This window comes from Limanda limanda, chromosome 6 (assembly GCF_963576545.1).
Source record: "Limanda limanda chromosome 6, fLimLim1.1, whole genome shotgun sequence".
NCBI lineage: Eukaryota > Metazoa > Chordata > Actinopteri > Pleuronectiformes > Pleuronectidae > Limanda > Limanda limanda.
This window is the reverse complement of record NC_083641.1, coordinates 30,746,162-30,760,927: the sequence shown is the minus strand read 5'-3', so window position 1 is coordinate 30,760,927 and position 14,766 is coordinate 30,746,162. Positions and strand designations below refer to the sequence as shown.

At 48.5% G+C, this 14,766-nt stretch overlaps 4 protein-coding genes and 1 non-coding gene across 10 annotated transcripts; 1 reads left to right on the top strand and 4 right to left on the bottom strand.

Moving 5' to 3' along the window:
* Window positions 1–573: 573 nt before the first annotated feature.
* LOC133003994 (uncharacterized) lies at window positions 574–3,366 on the bottom strand. Its single transcript, XM_061073843.1, has 5 exons — window positions 3,103–3,366; window positions 1,661–2,272; window positions 1,456–1,532; window positions 1,100–1,345; window positions 574–930 (listed from the first exon to the last, which is right to left on the bottom strand). Exons 2-5 carry the CDS (start codon window positions 2,259–2,261, stop codon window positions 673–675), a joined length of 1,182 nt encoding a protein of 393 aa, XP_060929826.1. The 5' UTR covers window positions 2,262–2,272; window positions 3,103–3,366; the 3' UTR covers window positions 574–672.
* On the top strand, window positions 2,759–4,278 carry LOC133004013 (dual specificity protein phosphatase 14-like). Of its 6 annotated transcripts, none has more exons than XM_061073878.1 (4): window positions 2,790–2,941; window positions 3,420–3,745; window positions 3,839–4,004; window positions 4,059–4,278. In XM_061073878.1, the coding sequence occupies exons 2-4, from the start codon at window positions 3,438–3,440 to the stop codon at window positions 4,104–4,106; spliced, it is 522 nt and encodes a 173-aa protein (XP_060929861.1). In that variant the 5' UTR covers window positions 2,790–2,941; window positions 3,420–3,437; the 3' UTR covers window positions 4,107–4,278. The 6 variants fall into 6 exon arrangements, with proteins under 6 accessions (XP_060929856.1, XP_060929861.1, XP_060929860.1 ...); XM_061073877.1 differs by having other exon boundaries at window positions 3,839–4,031; window positions 4,077–4,278; XM_061073873.1 differs by having other exon boundaries at window positions 2,759–2,813; window positions 3,839–4,278.
* Window positions 4,279–4,365: 87 nt separating this feature from the next.
* Window positions 4,366–8,676, bottom strand: polr2d (RNA polymerase II subunit D). The gene is made up of 4 exons (XM_061073880.1): window positions 8,293–8,676; window positions 5,686–5,866; window positions 5,509–5,604; window positions 4,366–4,618 (listed from the first exon to the last, which is right to left on the bottom strand). The coding sequence occupies exons 1-4, from the start codon at window positions 8,369–8,371 to the stop codon at window positions 4,540–4,542; spliced, it is 435 nt and encodes a 144-aa protein (XP_060929863.1). The 5' UTR covers window positions 8,372–8,676; the 3' UTR covers window positions 4,366–4,539.
* A 781-nt stretch (window positions 8,677–9,457) lies between these two features.
* Window positions 9,458–9,529, bottom strand: trnag-ucc (transfer RNA glycine (anticodon UCC)). The gene has a single exon. It is a non-coding gene; the product is annotated as a tRNA-Gly (tRNA).
* Window positions 9,530–11,183: 1,654 nt separating this feature from the next.
* On the bottom strand, window positions 11,184–12,155 carry or60a1 (odorant receptor, family 60, subfamily A, member 1). Its single transcript, XM_061072660.1, has one exon. It carries the CDS (start codon window positions 12,153–12,155, stop codon window positions 11,184–11,186), a length of 972 nt encoding a protein of 323 aa, XP_060928643.1.
* Window positions 12,156–14,766: the final 2,611 nt, after the last annotated feature.

The following is a 14,766-nucleotide window of genomic DNA, read 5'->3' as shown; positions in this document are numbered from 1 at the left end:
ACTGTTGCTATGGTTACACCTGTTCAGTTCTCCAGCCTCTGAATCAGAAACTTGTCTCATTTTAGTTTGAAAACTGTGTTTTCGTCTGAACAGATACTTATGAAAATGATGACGATCACGTTCTCTTCCTGATTGGTTCTTATCAGTCACATGACTCGACGACCAGCAATGAATCCAAAGCGTTGCTAACACTTCCTGTCAGTTCCAAGCTCGTCACTAAGCAACCAACTGCAGAGGAGACAATCTACTTCCTGTTCACATCACGTGACCCTGCCTGCTCGGGTTGATAAACGCTTTATTCAGGAGGGGTCGAGCGGTCGTCCTCCAACCAGAAGGTCGGCGGTTCGATGCTCAGTCCCAGCGGCCTGCCGCGTGTCCCCGGGCACGAACCCCTCACAGATGCTGAATGCATTTATTGTAAGTAGCTTTGGAAAAAAGTAATTTAATTTATGAACTGGAAATGACATGGACACATCTCTTAGCTCTGATTGGCTGATGCTCATTGGTCAGGTTGGTCATGTGACTGTCAGGATGAACTGATCAGGTCAAAGGTCACTGAGAATGACAAACATCTGAGGAAATGAGTTTATTTCCAAAGGTCAGAGTGAACATTTGATGACACAGACTGGGAGGTCAGAAGGTCACATGACCAGTGGCGAGTTGGTGGCGTCTCTACTGCTCTGGTGTCCAGGCTGCGGACGTCTCTCGCTGCATCTTCTCACGGAGGTGAGGGAGGACAGCGTCCCTGTAGAACATCTCAAGTCTGGACACCGTCTCCCCCCACATGTCAGGGTCAAAGGTCACCGGGACGATGGCTGTCTCCTTTGTTGTGAAGAGGACGAGATCGGCCCGTCGCAGGCCGGTCACCGCCAGCTGACACTGGATCTGTGTGAAGTAACTGTGAGACGTCTTCAGATGGTAGAGTGGACACTGGGACAGGAAGACAACGAGGGGACGTTAGAGATAATGTTAGAGACGAGGACAAGTGAGGCTGGAAGTCGAGGACAGATAAAGGACATGAAACGAGGACAGGACGGGCGATGGACTAACTCAGTTTAACAACAGGAAGGAGACAAACTACAGGAAGGAGACAATGTACCGGTACAGCCTCACGTCCGTCTCCGTCCTGTATCTCCAGACAGAAGCCAGGGTCGTCCCTGCAGGCGTCCTCCACACGGCTCTGTCTGTGTTTGTAGGGACACTTGACCTCCAGCAGCCATTGGCCAGTCAGGCTGTCCCTCACAATCCCATCAGGACTCGCAGCCAACCACGGCCGCTGGGCGTCGACGAACAGACCGCAGTCCTGAACCGTGACCGGCCGACCCAACGCCGCACTCTTGACTTCCTGCAGAATGACATCATCACTTTTATCACTGTTACTCAACTCATCATGTAACGCTCTTCCCGTGTTTGAGGTGTTCTGGTGTTGACCTCTGGGGTCACGGGGGCGCTGACCTGGTACCTGCGGACGGCCTCGGCCTCCATGTCGACGCCCCAGCTCATCGCCCGGGTCCGGACCCTGCGGCCCTCACCTGTCCAATCAGAGGCGCTGATGAAGAACTACTCACTCATCCTGAAACCAGTTTTAACTCCTGACAGAAATATCAAAGGTTCTGTCCGGATCAGTTATTTGCACAAGGTGTAAGAGGGTGTGGCTTACCTGTGATAGCAGTCAGGTAGCAGGTGGGCGGGGCTTGGCTCTTGCCTTGAACGAAGCGGCAGTGAGCGACGCTATGAGCCACAGAGGCTGTGATCCGGTTCCTCCTCCAAGAGAACCAGTCCGGGTTGGTCCTCTGTCCACGGGTCAGAACCTCCACCTCGTCCACCACAGCCCTGTCTACCTGGACCCCCAGACCCGGAGGAACCTGCTCGGGTCTGGGACAGGCTCTGTTGGAGAACTGATCTGCTTTTTGAGAAGGACCTGGATCTGTGGCAGACGTCTGAACTAGTTTCTTCTTCGGTTTCTGATCGGGGGTCTGAGAACGGGGTTTCCGTCCACCACCAGGATGAGGTCTTGCTGTAGGAACCAGATCAGGCCGGGTGGTGTTGTCCAGATGTTGGCTCCCGGTGTGGGTGGGGTGCTCAGCTCCAGGTCTGGTCCTTTGTGTCTTACTGGTTCTGGTGTCAGTTGTTTGAGTGGTTTTGGGCCTTGCTCCATCTCCAGGAGTCTGGATGGATGGATGGTACCGGACCTGAGGCAGGACGCTCTCCTGGGTCCGAACGCTCACCTGAGCTCCTGTCGAACATTTGTTCTTCTGCATTTTCAAGTCGTCTGCGTCAGAATCAGAATCAGATTTAACGACTGGACTAAAAAAACATCTGAAACGAGTCCGATCATAAAATCACATGAAAAACAAACTGACTGATGATGAAGAAGCATTTTATTCTGTTAAGAAACAAAACTTCTGATGAGTCGAGTTTAAAGAGCGGAACAAGGTTCACATGAAAGTGTCATGTGACCTGTGTCATATGACCTGTGACCTCTGTCATATGACCTGTGACCTGTGTCATATGACCTGTGACCTGTGTCATATGACCTGTGACATGTGTGGACCTTGGTGGTTTTCATTGAGAAAATGAGTCAAATTAAATTATAAACTTGTTTAACACGAGTTGAAGCTTCGTTATTTCCTCACGTAAAAGCACAAACCACAGTTTCTGCAGCGGAGCTTTTATTTTGTTGTTGTCGATTCTTGACACGAGGAGGAAACAGGAGAAATATCCGAGCGGTCGTGAACGCAGCTGAAGAGCTTTGTGTCACACTGTAAATCTTCCTCCCGGGAACTGACTCTTGGTTCCGTCTGCATATTTGAGTTGAGTTCATAAATGTTTACACCGGATGTTTACATGTCGCGTGTCCTTAATGTAAAAGCAAAACAAACAACAACAAGAAAAGCCCGCAGGTGGTCCGGGTCTGCTGCCTTAGCTCGGGTTGAACCAGGTCAGATTTAGTTCGCTCGGGTTGAACCAGGTCGGATTTAGTTCGCTCGGGTTGAACCAGGTCAGATTTAGTTCGCTCGGGTTGAACCAGGTCAGATCCGGTTCGCTCGGGTTGAAGCAGGTTAAACAGAGTTAGTTGTAGTTAACTGGAGCGAGTCCTACCTGGACGTGAATCCGGATGAGACCGGAACAGAAAGTGATCTATTCGAATAGTTGCTGACTCATCGTCACGTGACGTCCCGTTTCCGGTTCGACTGGTTTTTAATTCACTTGATGAAACTTGTTATTGTTATTGATCCAGTTCTTGCTACAGATTCACGTTTAAAGTTCGTTCAGTAAAACAGAACCTGAAACCTCCGGTGTGGTGACACCGCCCCCTGCTGGCGGATCAGTCACAGACATGTTTAACTTTCAGATAAATAGAATTTAAACCAATGATTTGAATGTTCCACGTGTTGTCTGATTCCCTGTGGCAGCAGCAGCCGGTGGGGGGGGTCATGGCGGTGTCCCAGGTGAGACCAGGTGTGTTCCTCAGTGATCTGGACTCGGCTCTGAACGCCTGTGTGTTGAGCAGCAGGAACATCACGCTCGTCGTGAACGCCAGTGGGCTGGAGGGCGTGGCCTACCCTCAGCTGGACCTGCAGGTCCTCCCCGTCCCGGTCCAGGACCGCCCTCACGCCCCCCTGAGCCACTACTTTGACTCTGTGGCTGAACGGATCCGTCAGAACCACACCGGGGCCACGCTGGTCCACTGCACCGCCGGCAGGAGCCGCTCCCCCGCCCTGGTCATGGCCTACCTGATGAGGTGACACCCCCCCCCCCCCCGACCCGGAGTCGGAAACCGCCAGGGTCTGTGTGGTCATTTCAGACTTTGATCGGGTTCTGGTCTGTGTTTCAGGTGTGAGGGTCTCAGCCTCCGTCGGGCCCATGAGCAGGTTCTGGATCAGCGACCCTTCATCAGACCCAACGCTGGGTTCTGGCGGCAGCTGATGGACTACGAGCGGACGCTGTTCGGCAGGAGCTCGGTGCGGATGGCGAGGACGTCCTGTGGCGTCCTGCCGGAGGCTCTGCAGGACTCGGAGGACTCGGAGGCTCTGCAGGACTCGGAGGACTCGGAGGCTCTGCAGGACTCGGAGGACAGAGCTGCGTACTGCGTGAACGTCTGAGGAGACGGACCCAGATTCTCCTGAAGGTCCAGAAGTTGACACGTCACAGGAAAACAACAAAAACTGAACGAATGTAAAGAAAATGAAAACATGAATCAGTCGATTTGATGAAACATGAAAAGTGACTCTGGATATTTTCTAAATATAAAAACAAATCAGCTCTGACAACAAACTGTGAATGTTTGAACTGTTTCAGGTGTTTGTAACAATTTCAATAGTTCCTCTCGTCTGATGTGTGACACAAACCGGACTCATCAGCTAGAAAAGCACAAAACAAGGTTTATTGTTGTAGAAGTAAAGTGAAAACATGGAGAGTGACCGATTATCAATCTGTCCAAGACAATCCAAGACCACCTGAGACCAGAGAGTGGTTCAGGTCCTGGTCTCAGTACTGATTCAGGTCCTGGTCTCAGCACTGGTTCAGGACCCGGTCTCAGTACTGGAAGCTCCTCTTGGTCTGGATGTCGTCGAGGATCTGCTGCAGCTCCTCGTCCTCGAAGCGTCCCTCCAGACTGAGAACAGATCAAACAGATTTGGTTTACAGAGTTCCAGAAGCAGGTGACTGATCAGATGAGTGATATTAATACTTTGATCAGATGAGTGATATTAATACTTTGATCAGATGAGTGATATTAATACTTTGATCAGATGAGTGATATTAATACTTTGATCAGATGAGTGATATTAATACTTTGATCAGATGAGTGATATTAATACTTTGATCAGATGTGTGATATTAATACTTTGATCAGATGTGTGATATTAATACTTTGATCAGATGAGTGATATTAATACTTTGATCAGATGTGTGATATTAATACTTTGATCAGATGAGTGATATTAATACTTTGATCAGATGAGTGATATTAATACTTTGATCAGATGAGTGATATTAATACTTTGATCAGATGAGTGATATTAATACTTTGATCAGATGTGTGATATTAATACTTTGATCAAATGAGTGATATTAATACTTTGATCAGATGTGTGATATTAATACTTTGATCGATGAGTGATATTAATACTTTGTTCGATGAGTGATATTAATACTTTGATCAGATGAGTGATATTAATACTTTGATCAGATGAGTGATATTAATACTTTGATCAGATGAGTGATATTAATACTTTGATCAGATGAGTGATATTAATACTTTGATCAGATGTGTGATATTAATACTTTGATCAGATGAGTGATATTAATACTTTGATCAGATGTGTGATATTAATACTTTGATCATGTGATATTAATACTTTGATCATGTGTGATATTAATACTTTGATCATGTGATATTAATACTTTGATCATGTGATATTAATACTTTGATCAGATGTGTTGATCAGATGAGTGATATTAATACTTTGATCAGATGTGTGATATTAATACTTTGATTAGTACCTGGGGATCAGAGCCTTGGCCTCCTCCGCAGCCTCCGGACACAGGTTCGCTAAACTCGACAACTCGAACTTATGAAGTTTCTTCTGCAGGAGAAGACTGAAAGGGGGGGGGGGGGGTCAGAGCACAAACTCCTGCTTATCTTGGATCAGGCAGAGGTCACCAGGTGGGAGGGGGTACCTGCGCACGGCCGTGATGGTCTCTCTGTTCTTGAAGCGGCTGAACCGAGCCGTGTAGTTCAGCGTCTTCATGAAGACCTCGGACAGCTCCTGCTCGTCCTCGGCGCTCTCGTTCTGCTGCTTCCTGTGCTCCAGCAGCATGTGCACCTCCGAGTTCAGCAGCGTCTCCGCGTTCTCAAACTCTGGAACACAAGCACACGTCAGCCGGGACCTGCTCTGGACCTGCTCTGATCTGCTCTGGACCTGCTCTGATCTGCTCTGGACCTGCTCTGGACCTGCTCTGGACCTGCTCTGATCTGGACCTGGTCTGATCTGCTCTGGACCTGCTCTGGACCTGCTCTGATCTGCTCTGGACCTGCTCTGGACCTGCTCTGATCTGCTCTGGACCTGCTCTGGACCTGCTCTGGACCTGCTCTGGACCTGCTCTGATCTGCTCTGATCTGCTCTGGACCTGCTCTGGACCTGCTCTGGACCTGCTCTGATCTGCTCTGGACCTGCTCTGGACCTGCTCTGGACCTGCTCTGGACCTGCTCTGGTCTGGACCTGGTCTGATCTGCTGTGGTCTGGACCTGGTCTGGACCTGCTCTAGACCTGCTCTGGACCTGCTCTGGTCTGGACCTGGTCTGACCTGGTCTGGGGTCTCATGTAGAACCGTGCGCACTAAACGGGCCTGAAACGTGCGGACGCCACTTCTCACGCCAACGTTGGGATTTATAAAAACAAACTTGACGGGAACATTTGCGTATTTCAACGCAAACTCTGACCTGATGCGTACGAACGTTTTGGAGACGCAGACGTGAGGAGGTGAACTGAAGCAGATTATTGATCCAATTCATAATTTACATTAAATCCAACAGTTTAGTTTTGAATTAAAAATATATAAAACAACTTACAGCAAATTACGTTCAGAATCGATTAGACAGCGGAGTTACGGAGCCGAGTCATTAATAGTTTTTAATAATATCTTCACACTGTGCGTGTATCATCAGATCACTCACAGGAAGTGACTGAGCCACAGAGCGACCTGGAGATCACTCACAGGAAGTGACTGAGCCACAGAGCGACCTGGAGATCACTCACAGGAAGTGACTGAGCCACAGAGCGACCTGGAGATCACTCACAGGAAGTGACTGAGCCACAGAGCGACCTGGAGATCACTCACAGGAAGTGACTGAGCCACAGAGCGACCTGGAGATCACTCACAGGAAGTGACTGAGCCACAGAGCGACCTGGAGATCACTCACAGGAAGTGACTGAGCCACAGAGCGACCTGGAGATCACTCACAGGAAGTGACTGAGCCACAGAGCGACCTGGAGATCACTCACAGGAAGTGACTGAGCCACAGAGCGACCTGGAGATCACTCACAGGAAGTGACTGAGCCACAGAGCGACCTGGAGGTCACTCACAGGAAGTGACTGAGCCACAGAGCGACCTGGAGATCACTCACAGGAAGTGACTGAGCCACAGAGCGACCTGGAGATCACTCACAGGAAGTTACTGAGCCACAGAGCGACCTGGAGGTCACTCACAGGAAGTGACTGAGCCACAGAGCGACCTGGAGATCACTCACAGGAAGTGACTGAGCCACAGAGCGACCTGGAGATCACTCACAGGAAGTGACTGAGCCACAGAGCGACCTGGAGATCACTCACAGGAAGTGACTGAGCCACAGAGCGACCTGGAGATCACTCACAGGAAGTGACTGAGCCACAGAGCGACCTGGAGATCACTCACAGGAAGTGACTGAGCCACAGAGCGACCTGGAGATCACTCACAGGAAGTGACTGAGCCACAGAGCGACCTGGAGGTCACTCACAGGAAGTGACTGAGCCACAGAGCGACCTGGAGATCACTCACAGGAAGTGACTGAGCCACAGAGCGACCTGGAGATCACTCACAGGAAGTTACTGAGCCACAGAGCGACCTGGAGGTCACTCACAGGAAGTGACTGAGCCACAGAGCGACCTGGAGATCACTCACAGGAAGTGACTGAGCCACAGAGCGACCTAGAGGTCACTCACAGGAAGTGACTGAGCCACAGAGCGACCTGGAGATCACTCACAGGAAGTTACTGAGCCACAGAGCGACCTGGAGGTCACTCACAGGAAGTGACTGAGCCACAGAGCGACCTGGAGATCACTCACAGGAAGTGACTGAGCCACTGAGCGACCTAGAGGTCACTCACAGGAAGTGACTGAGCCACAGAGCGACCTAGAGGTCACTCACAGGAAGTGACTGAGCCACAGAGCGACATGGAGATCACTCACAGGAAGTGAAGGAACCTTCAGTCCCAGAGGAGATGAGGATCCACTGATGTGAAGGAACCGCTCCGATGCTCTAAATCAATAAATGCTGCCGTGACTCTGGAGCGTGAAGCTGCAGATGGAAGCAGGTGAAGGGTTCGGGTTCGGGATGAGGAGGAGACGAGGGTTCAGTGGTGATCAGCTGATCTAGATTCTATAGATCTGTGATATTTTCTTATTTCCGGTTCTTTCTCTCGTCTTCACTCTCACTCTGCGTGATGCAGACCTGGTCTGACGTGGACCTGGTCTGACGTGGACCTGGTCTGAAGTGGACCTCGTCTGGTTGGATCTTTAGACACTGACCTTTAGGAAACAGCAGCTGTGACGCGTCTTCTTCAACATCACCGACCTGAGGAGGAGCAGCGCCGCCTCCCGTCGCCATGACGACACTTCCGCGGGGACCCGCTCCGGGATTCTGGGGGAACCGGGGACAGATTCCGGGGACAGTTACCGGGGACAGTTACCGGGGACAGGTTCCGGAGACAGATACCGGGGACAGGTTCCGGGGACAGTTACCGGGGACAGTTACCGGGGACAGGCTCCGGAGACAGTTACCGGGGACAGTTACCGGAGACAGATACCGGGGACAGGTTCCGGAAACAGATACCGGGGACAGTTACCGGGGACAATAACAGGACGCGTGCCTCGGCGCCTTTCAGCCTCTAATACAGAATCACTTCCGGGTCCCATAACAGCTGCTTCCTGTCTGCAGTTTGAATCTTTCTAAAGAAGAGCTGTTACAAGCAGCGCCCCCCGGCGGACAGTAGCTGTCAGTGTCACCTGTCCTGACAATCAGTGGATCATGTTTTCTTCATAACAATAGACAACAATAACAATGTACCAGTAATAAGGACAATATTTGAACATATTCAATAATACACGTATGATAATCATGACGTCATTATTACATAATAAGTATAATTGAATCTGATGAAAGCCCTGGTACAAGTACATCAAAGTAAAAATGTGGAATATGGCCAAAATGGCCACTAAATGCAAACTAGCAGGCTTCCTGTTGTGTTTTTCCACTTGCACCTGAAGACTTTTTTGTTTGTCTGGTCATGAAACACCTGTATATCGATTTTTGTGAAGACCGGTCAATGTGAACACGTTCCAGGGGTCTCGGGGGTCTCGGGGGGCACCGTTGAGCCATTTTGCGACGCCCATTAAAAATTCCTCCAGAATACGTACATTTTCACCACTTTCTAACCTTCTGCAAATTTTGGTAAGAAGTTGAGCATGGTAAAGCCCTCAAAAAGCCAATTCATTTGCCTGAATAATAATAATAATAATAATAATAATAATAATCCTTACAATTTCAATAGGGTCTCACCTTTCACCTTTGATGTCAGTGCTCGGGCCCTAATAACAGCTATGGTAATTGTTTTGGTTATTTTAATCTTAATAAGTCCTGACGCCAGGTGTCGCTCTAGGACAGACGGACTCTAGGTCTCAGTGGTAAAACGGCTGCGTTGGCCGGGAATCGAACCCGGGTCAACTGCTTGGAAGGCAGCTATGCTCACCACTATACCACCAACGCTGATGCTCACTGTGCGAACTGTCTAATCATCATATTTGTTTTTAACCACTCAACAATAATAAAACCTGTTAAATATATGAGTAAATATAATTATATGAGCCAAATAAAATAAATTAAAAACTCAGGTCCTGTGCTCACTGGGGGACAACCAGTCTCTGGTTTTACATTTTTTTACAATCTTTTAACTTAAGGGTTGGTGTGTGATGTGTGTGTGCATGGAATGTTTTATCCTTTCTTTTCCACATAATGGAATGATTAAGATTTACTTTGACACGTTATTCAAAAGTGAAAAATAAAATAAAAAAAGTCTTCTTCTTCTTCTTCTTCTTCTTCTTCTTCTTCTTCTTCTTCTTCTTCTTCTTCTTCTTCTTCTTCTTCTTCTTCTTCTTCTTCTTCTTCTTCTTCCTCTTCCTCTTCTTCCTCCTCAGGAGAATGTGGCTGAAGTGAAGTTTGCCTCAGAGTTAGTGGAAACTTCCCAGCATGCACCTGTTTGAGCTTGTTTCATCATGTCTCACTAATGAGACCCAGAGGACAGAGTCTGTGTGGACGTCTGGACACTGGAGGCCAGAGGCAGCTTCACTAACGGCCAATTAGCAGCCGCAGGGAACCACGGGAGGACACACGCTGTCGCCATGGTTACAGAAGCAGGACCAGTCCAATGTGACCTGGTGTCCCCCACAGGAAGTTGAGGGACCAAACGACTGGGACATAGCAACAAATAATACAGGTCAAAATAAAAGCCTCGGGTCACTGAACCTACAACGTGATAATATATCTGAATTGATATTTTCTCTCAGGATGTGGGTTACACTAACACTAACACTAACACTAACACTAACACTAACACTAACACTAACACTAACTCTGTCTGAGTGGACGAGATATATTCATTATTCATATTCATATATTCATTCAAATATCCTCGACAGGGTTAGTGTTAGTGTAAGGGCTAACACTAACACTAACACTAACACTAACACTAACACTAACACTAACACCAACCCTGTCGAGTTGGACGAGTGGACAAGTTGACGAGTGGACAAGTTGACGAGTGGACAAGTGGAGGACTCGGAGACATTTCCTGTTTCTTTGTTCGGTTCCTGGTTGAAGGGAAATGTCCACGTGGCTGAACCCGAGCTTCATGGTGGGGTCTCACTGGGACACTGGTCCTGACTGGGATTCTCCCGGTGAAACGTGTTTGATCACAAACCAGAAACTCACAACTGGTTTATTCTGGTTTATTCTGGACACATGTGTTGAACCAGATTATAATTCAACCATCAAATCAATTTCCAGCACAAACATAAACTTTCCTTTCTGATGCCAAACAATATCAGTAAATAGTATTCATTGTATCTGTCCCCCCCCCCCCGCGGTCCCTTCAGTCTCCATCCAAGAGGCCAACGTGTCACTGCTGCAGAGTGAGCAGCAGGGGGCGTCCTTCTAACAGTCACGAGTCAGGGACGTGACCACACACTACCGGAGACTCACTTCAACAGCACTTCATCACTTTCCCTTAACGCTGAAGTTTGTGTAGTGTCTTATAATATAATATATTCAAATATAATACATTGTAATAAATGATATAATTATAAATGATCAAACGTTCAGACGGGAGGAGACAACAATCAGCAGTCAGTGAACTTTATTGACACTAAACCTTTTTGACAGTCTGACGTAAATCCTGACAAACTCGCAGTTGTAGTATTTTATCTTTTATCATTTTGTTTAAACTTTGCCGGATCTCTTTCATTTTGATACCATAAATTATGGGATGGAGCAGAGGAGGGATGGCAAAGAAATTCATACAGATGAAAATATTCACAGCTTTTGGAACTTCATAAGTCAGACGACTAGAAACGACTCCAAAGAAGGAGGCCACAGAGAAGTTGAGGAAGGTGAGTAAGTGAGGCGCGCACGTCTGCAGCGCTCGTCTCCGACCCTCCGGAGACGACCTCAGGGTGACCTTGAAGATGTGGAGGTAGGACAGGAGGACCAGGACGCAGGGGAAGATGATGACACAGACAGCGCAGCACAAACCGAACACGCTGATCAGAGTCGTCCGTTTACAAGAAAGCTTTGAAATCACCAAACTGTCACAAATGAGTTTATCCACCGCGTGTTCGCACAGAGGGATCGAGGACGTCAGGTAAACCTGGACGGCTGAGCTGCAGCTGAGGGAGACATAAACCAGGGTCAGCATCAGTGTGACCTTCACTGGCGTCATGATGGAGTGGTACAGCAGAGGTTTACAGATGGAGACGTACCGGTCGTAGGCCATCAGAGCTAAGATACAAAACATACAGCCGGCGTACACGTTGGTGAAAAACACTTGTGTCAAACATCCAGTCAGAGACGTTTCCCGGCAGCCGCTCACGAGATGTCTGAGGACGATGGGACAGACGGAGGAGCTGCCCATCAGTCCACTCAGAGACAGGTTCACCAGCAACACGTACATGGGCCTGTGGAGACGAGACTCCACACAAACCACCACAACAAGGACCACGTTCACACACAGTCCGGAAATGTAGAAGACAAAGACACAAACGACAAGTGCAAACTGATCCAGACCCAGAGAGCCGTAGATTCTGAAGTCAATGGGGGGGGTGGACACAGAGCTGTTCATGGTGAAACTGAATCAGAACCAAAGAAGAAACAGAGTCAGACACTTCATCTCCTCGACAGAATCCACCTGCTCTCGTGTTTTATAACGTTCTCCTCCGAGCTGACGTCACCTCAGCTGAACCCCCCCCCCCATGAGCCAATTGGTTCAACAGCCATCAGGTGCAAAAACACATGAGAAGAGGAAGAGGCCAAGTGGAGGTAGAGGAAGAGGAGGAGGAGGAGGAGGAGGAGGAGGAGGAGGAGGAGGAGGAGGAGGAAGAGGAGGAGGAGGCCGAGGTAGAGGAAGAGGAGGAGGAAGAGGAAGAGGAAGAGGAAGAGGAAGAGGAAGAGGAAGAGGAAGAGGAAGAGGAAGAGGAAGAGGAAGAGGAGGAGGAGGAGGAAGACCTGAAGCAAGAGGAGAACGTGCTCAAAGAAGAACTGGACAACATTGATCAGATGAATCCGTGCAGCTCTAGTTGACCCTGAACCTCAGATTGAGGCTGAAGGATCTGGACTCAGAGTTCAGATCCTCCACAGAGGAGGAGAAGGAGAAGGAGAAGGAGAAGGAGAAGGAGAAGGAGAAGGAGAAGGAGAAGGAGAGGCTGAAGGATCTGGACTCAGAGTTCAGATCTCAGCAGATCTACAGTGAAATCTGTCATCGTGACCTGAACTGGAAACAGAATCTTCTGCTTGTCTGTAACGACCCGTCGCTGGTTCTCAGCAGGTGGAGACTGTCAGGAGGTTTCATGGCTGCTGAACTCCAACTCCTGTTATCACACACCTGGGGTCTCATTTATAACCGCTGCGTTCGCACTAAACGGGCCTGAAACGTGCACCACCTCTCACGCCAACGTTGGGATTTATGAAAACAAACTTGACGGGAAAACGGCGACACAGACGTGAGGTGGTGAACTGCAGCAGATTATTGATCCAATTCATAATTTACATTAAAACCAGCAGCTTAGTTTTGCTCGCGCAACGTATCTGCTCCACACGAGCCTTTTATAAATAAAAATAAAAATAAATACTGCTGTGACACCGGAGCGGGGTTCTGCTCGATGTGTGCACGTGACTGGAAGGACGAGGAGGAAGTGAGGGTTCAGTGATGTCTGATCTCACACAGTGTGTTATGTGATGTCTGATCTCACACAGTGTGTTATGTGATGTCTGATCTCACACATTGTGTTATGTGATGTCTGATCTCACACAGTGTGTTATGTGATGTCTGATCTCACACAGTGTGTTATGTGATGTCTGATCTCACACATTGTGTTATGTGATGTCTGATCTCACACATTGTGTTATCCACAGCAGCAGCAGAGTATCAGTGTATTTTCTTTATTAGTGACATCACTGCTGTCCCATAAAGTCGCTCTTCACCTCCACCTCACTAACAAACACCTCGATGTCAGTGTCAGAAAGTTTCACTTCCTCTTCTCATCGCTTGATGCGGTGACTCCGTCAGGACTCACGGTGGAAACCCATTGGTCAGCAGCATCATTTAATATTCACGCCGTGCTTTGCATTGACCATTTATGGTGGAAAGTGGGCGTGTGGAGGGTCGTGGAGATCCACGAACAAACGTTTCCAGGTGGACGGTGAACATTGCGTTCAGGTGAGCGTGCGCACGGTTTTATAAATCGGAATTATCTTTTGTTGGGGGGTGAAGTCCTGAGATCTGACCTCCAAACAAAGGGCAATAAAACTGCGGCCTGTAGGCCCAGCTGAAACCAGTTCAACCAGTTTTCACTCTTAATTCACACCTTCCTCAGACAACGTGGAGCCTCTCCTTGGTGGGGGAAGCATCTCGGGTGTCCATCAAGAGAACCCCAACTGTGACCCTGAAACGCCCACTGAGGTCGAATCCCCGCCCACTAAGGTCGTACCCTGACATCTCATTGGCTGAGAGCCAACTGAAGCCCATGACCACTTCCTGAGGAGGCAGGAACTCCTCAGGTAGAACAAAACCGCTGTGCTCACAGAAAACTTTGCCATTTTTCCTGTACTGACGTTGTAACCAGACCTCTCCAGGCCTGACCAGAGAACCCAGTAACTAAAGGAGGCGATTACCACTTTTGTTTCAGCCATTCCCTGCTTAAAGACTTTTGAACCAGACCCCCGGGTCTTTCCAGATGTTCCAGCTGCTAAAGGGGGCGATTCACAGACTTTTGTTTTAATTTTTATTTTATCTTCAGTCAGATTTTATTTTGATAGGAACCTTTTGTTATTTTAACTTGAAAGACCGAATTCCTTGCATGCTCTCTCTCTCTCTCTCTCTTCTCCTAAACCTGCTTACACACGTTCCGATCTGTATTTATACAGTTCACGTCACATAGTTAAATCTATATTTAGAGGGCCTGAACGCATCTCGCCGCCATTTTGACGCCAAAGCTAAGCTAGGACAAAGAATCCTTTGTTCTACCTCATCCTTTGTGTCTCACATGTGGTCCGGCGGCCATAGAAGATTATTCATCTCTAGACCCTCCCTCCCTCCATTCTGGCTCTAAATTCCAAAGCGGCTCCGCCATTTTGTTTGTAGTCACCACCATTTTGAGAGTTTTCCGGCCCCAATAATTCCATGAATCATTTTGGCCGCCATCTTGGATGTGACAAGACCACGTCCCCACGTGACT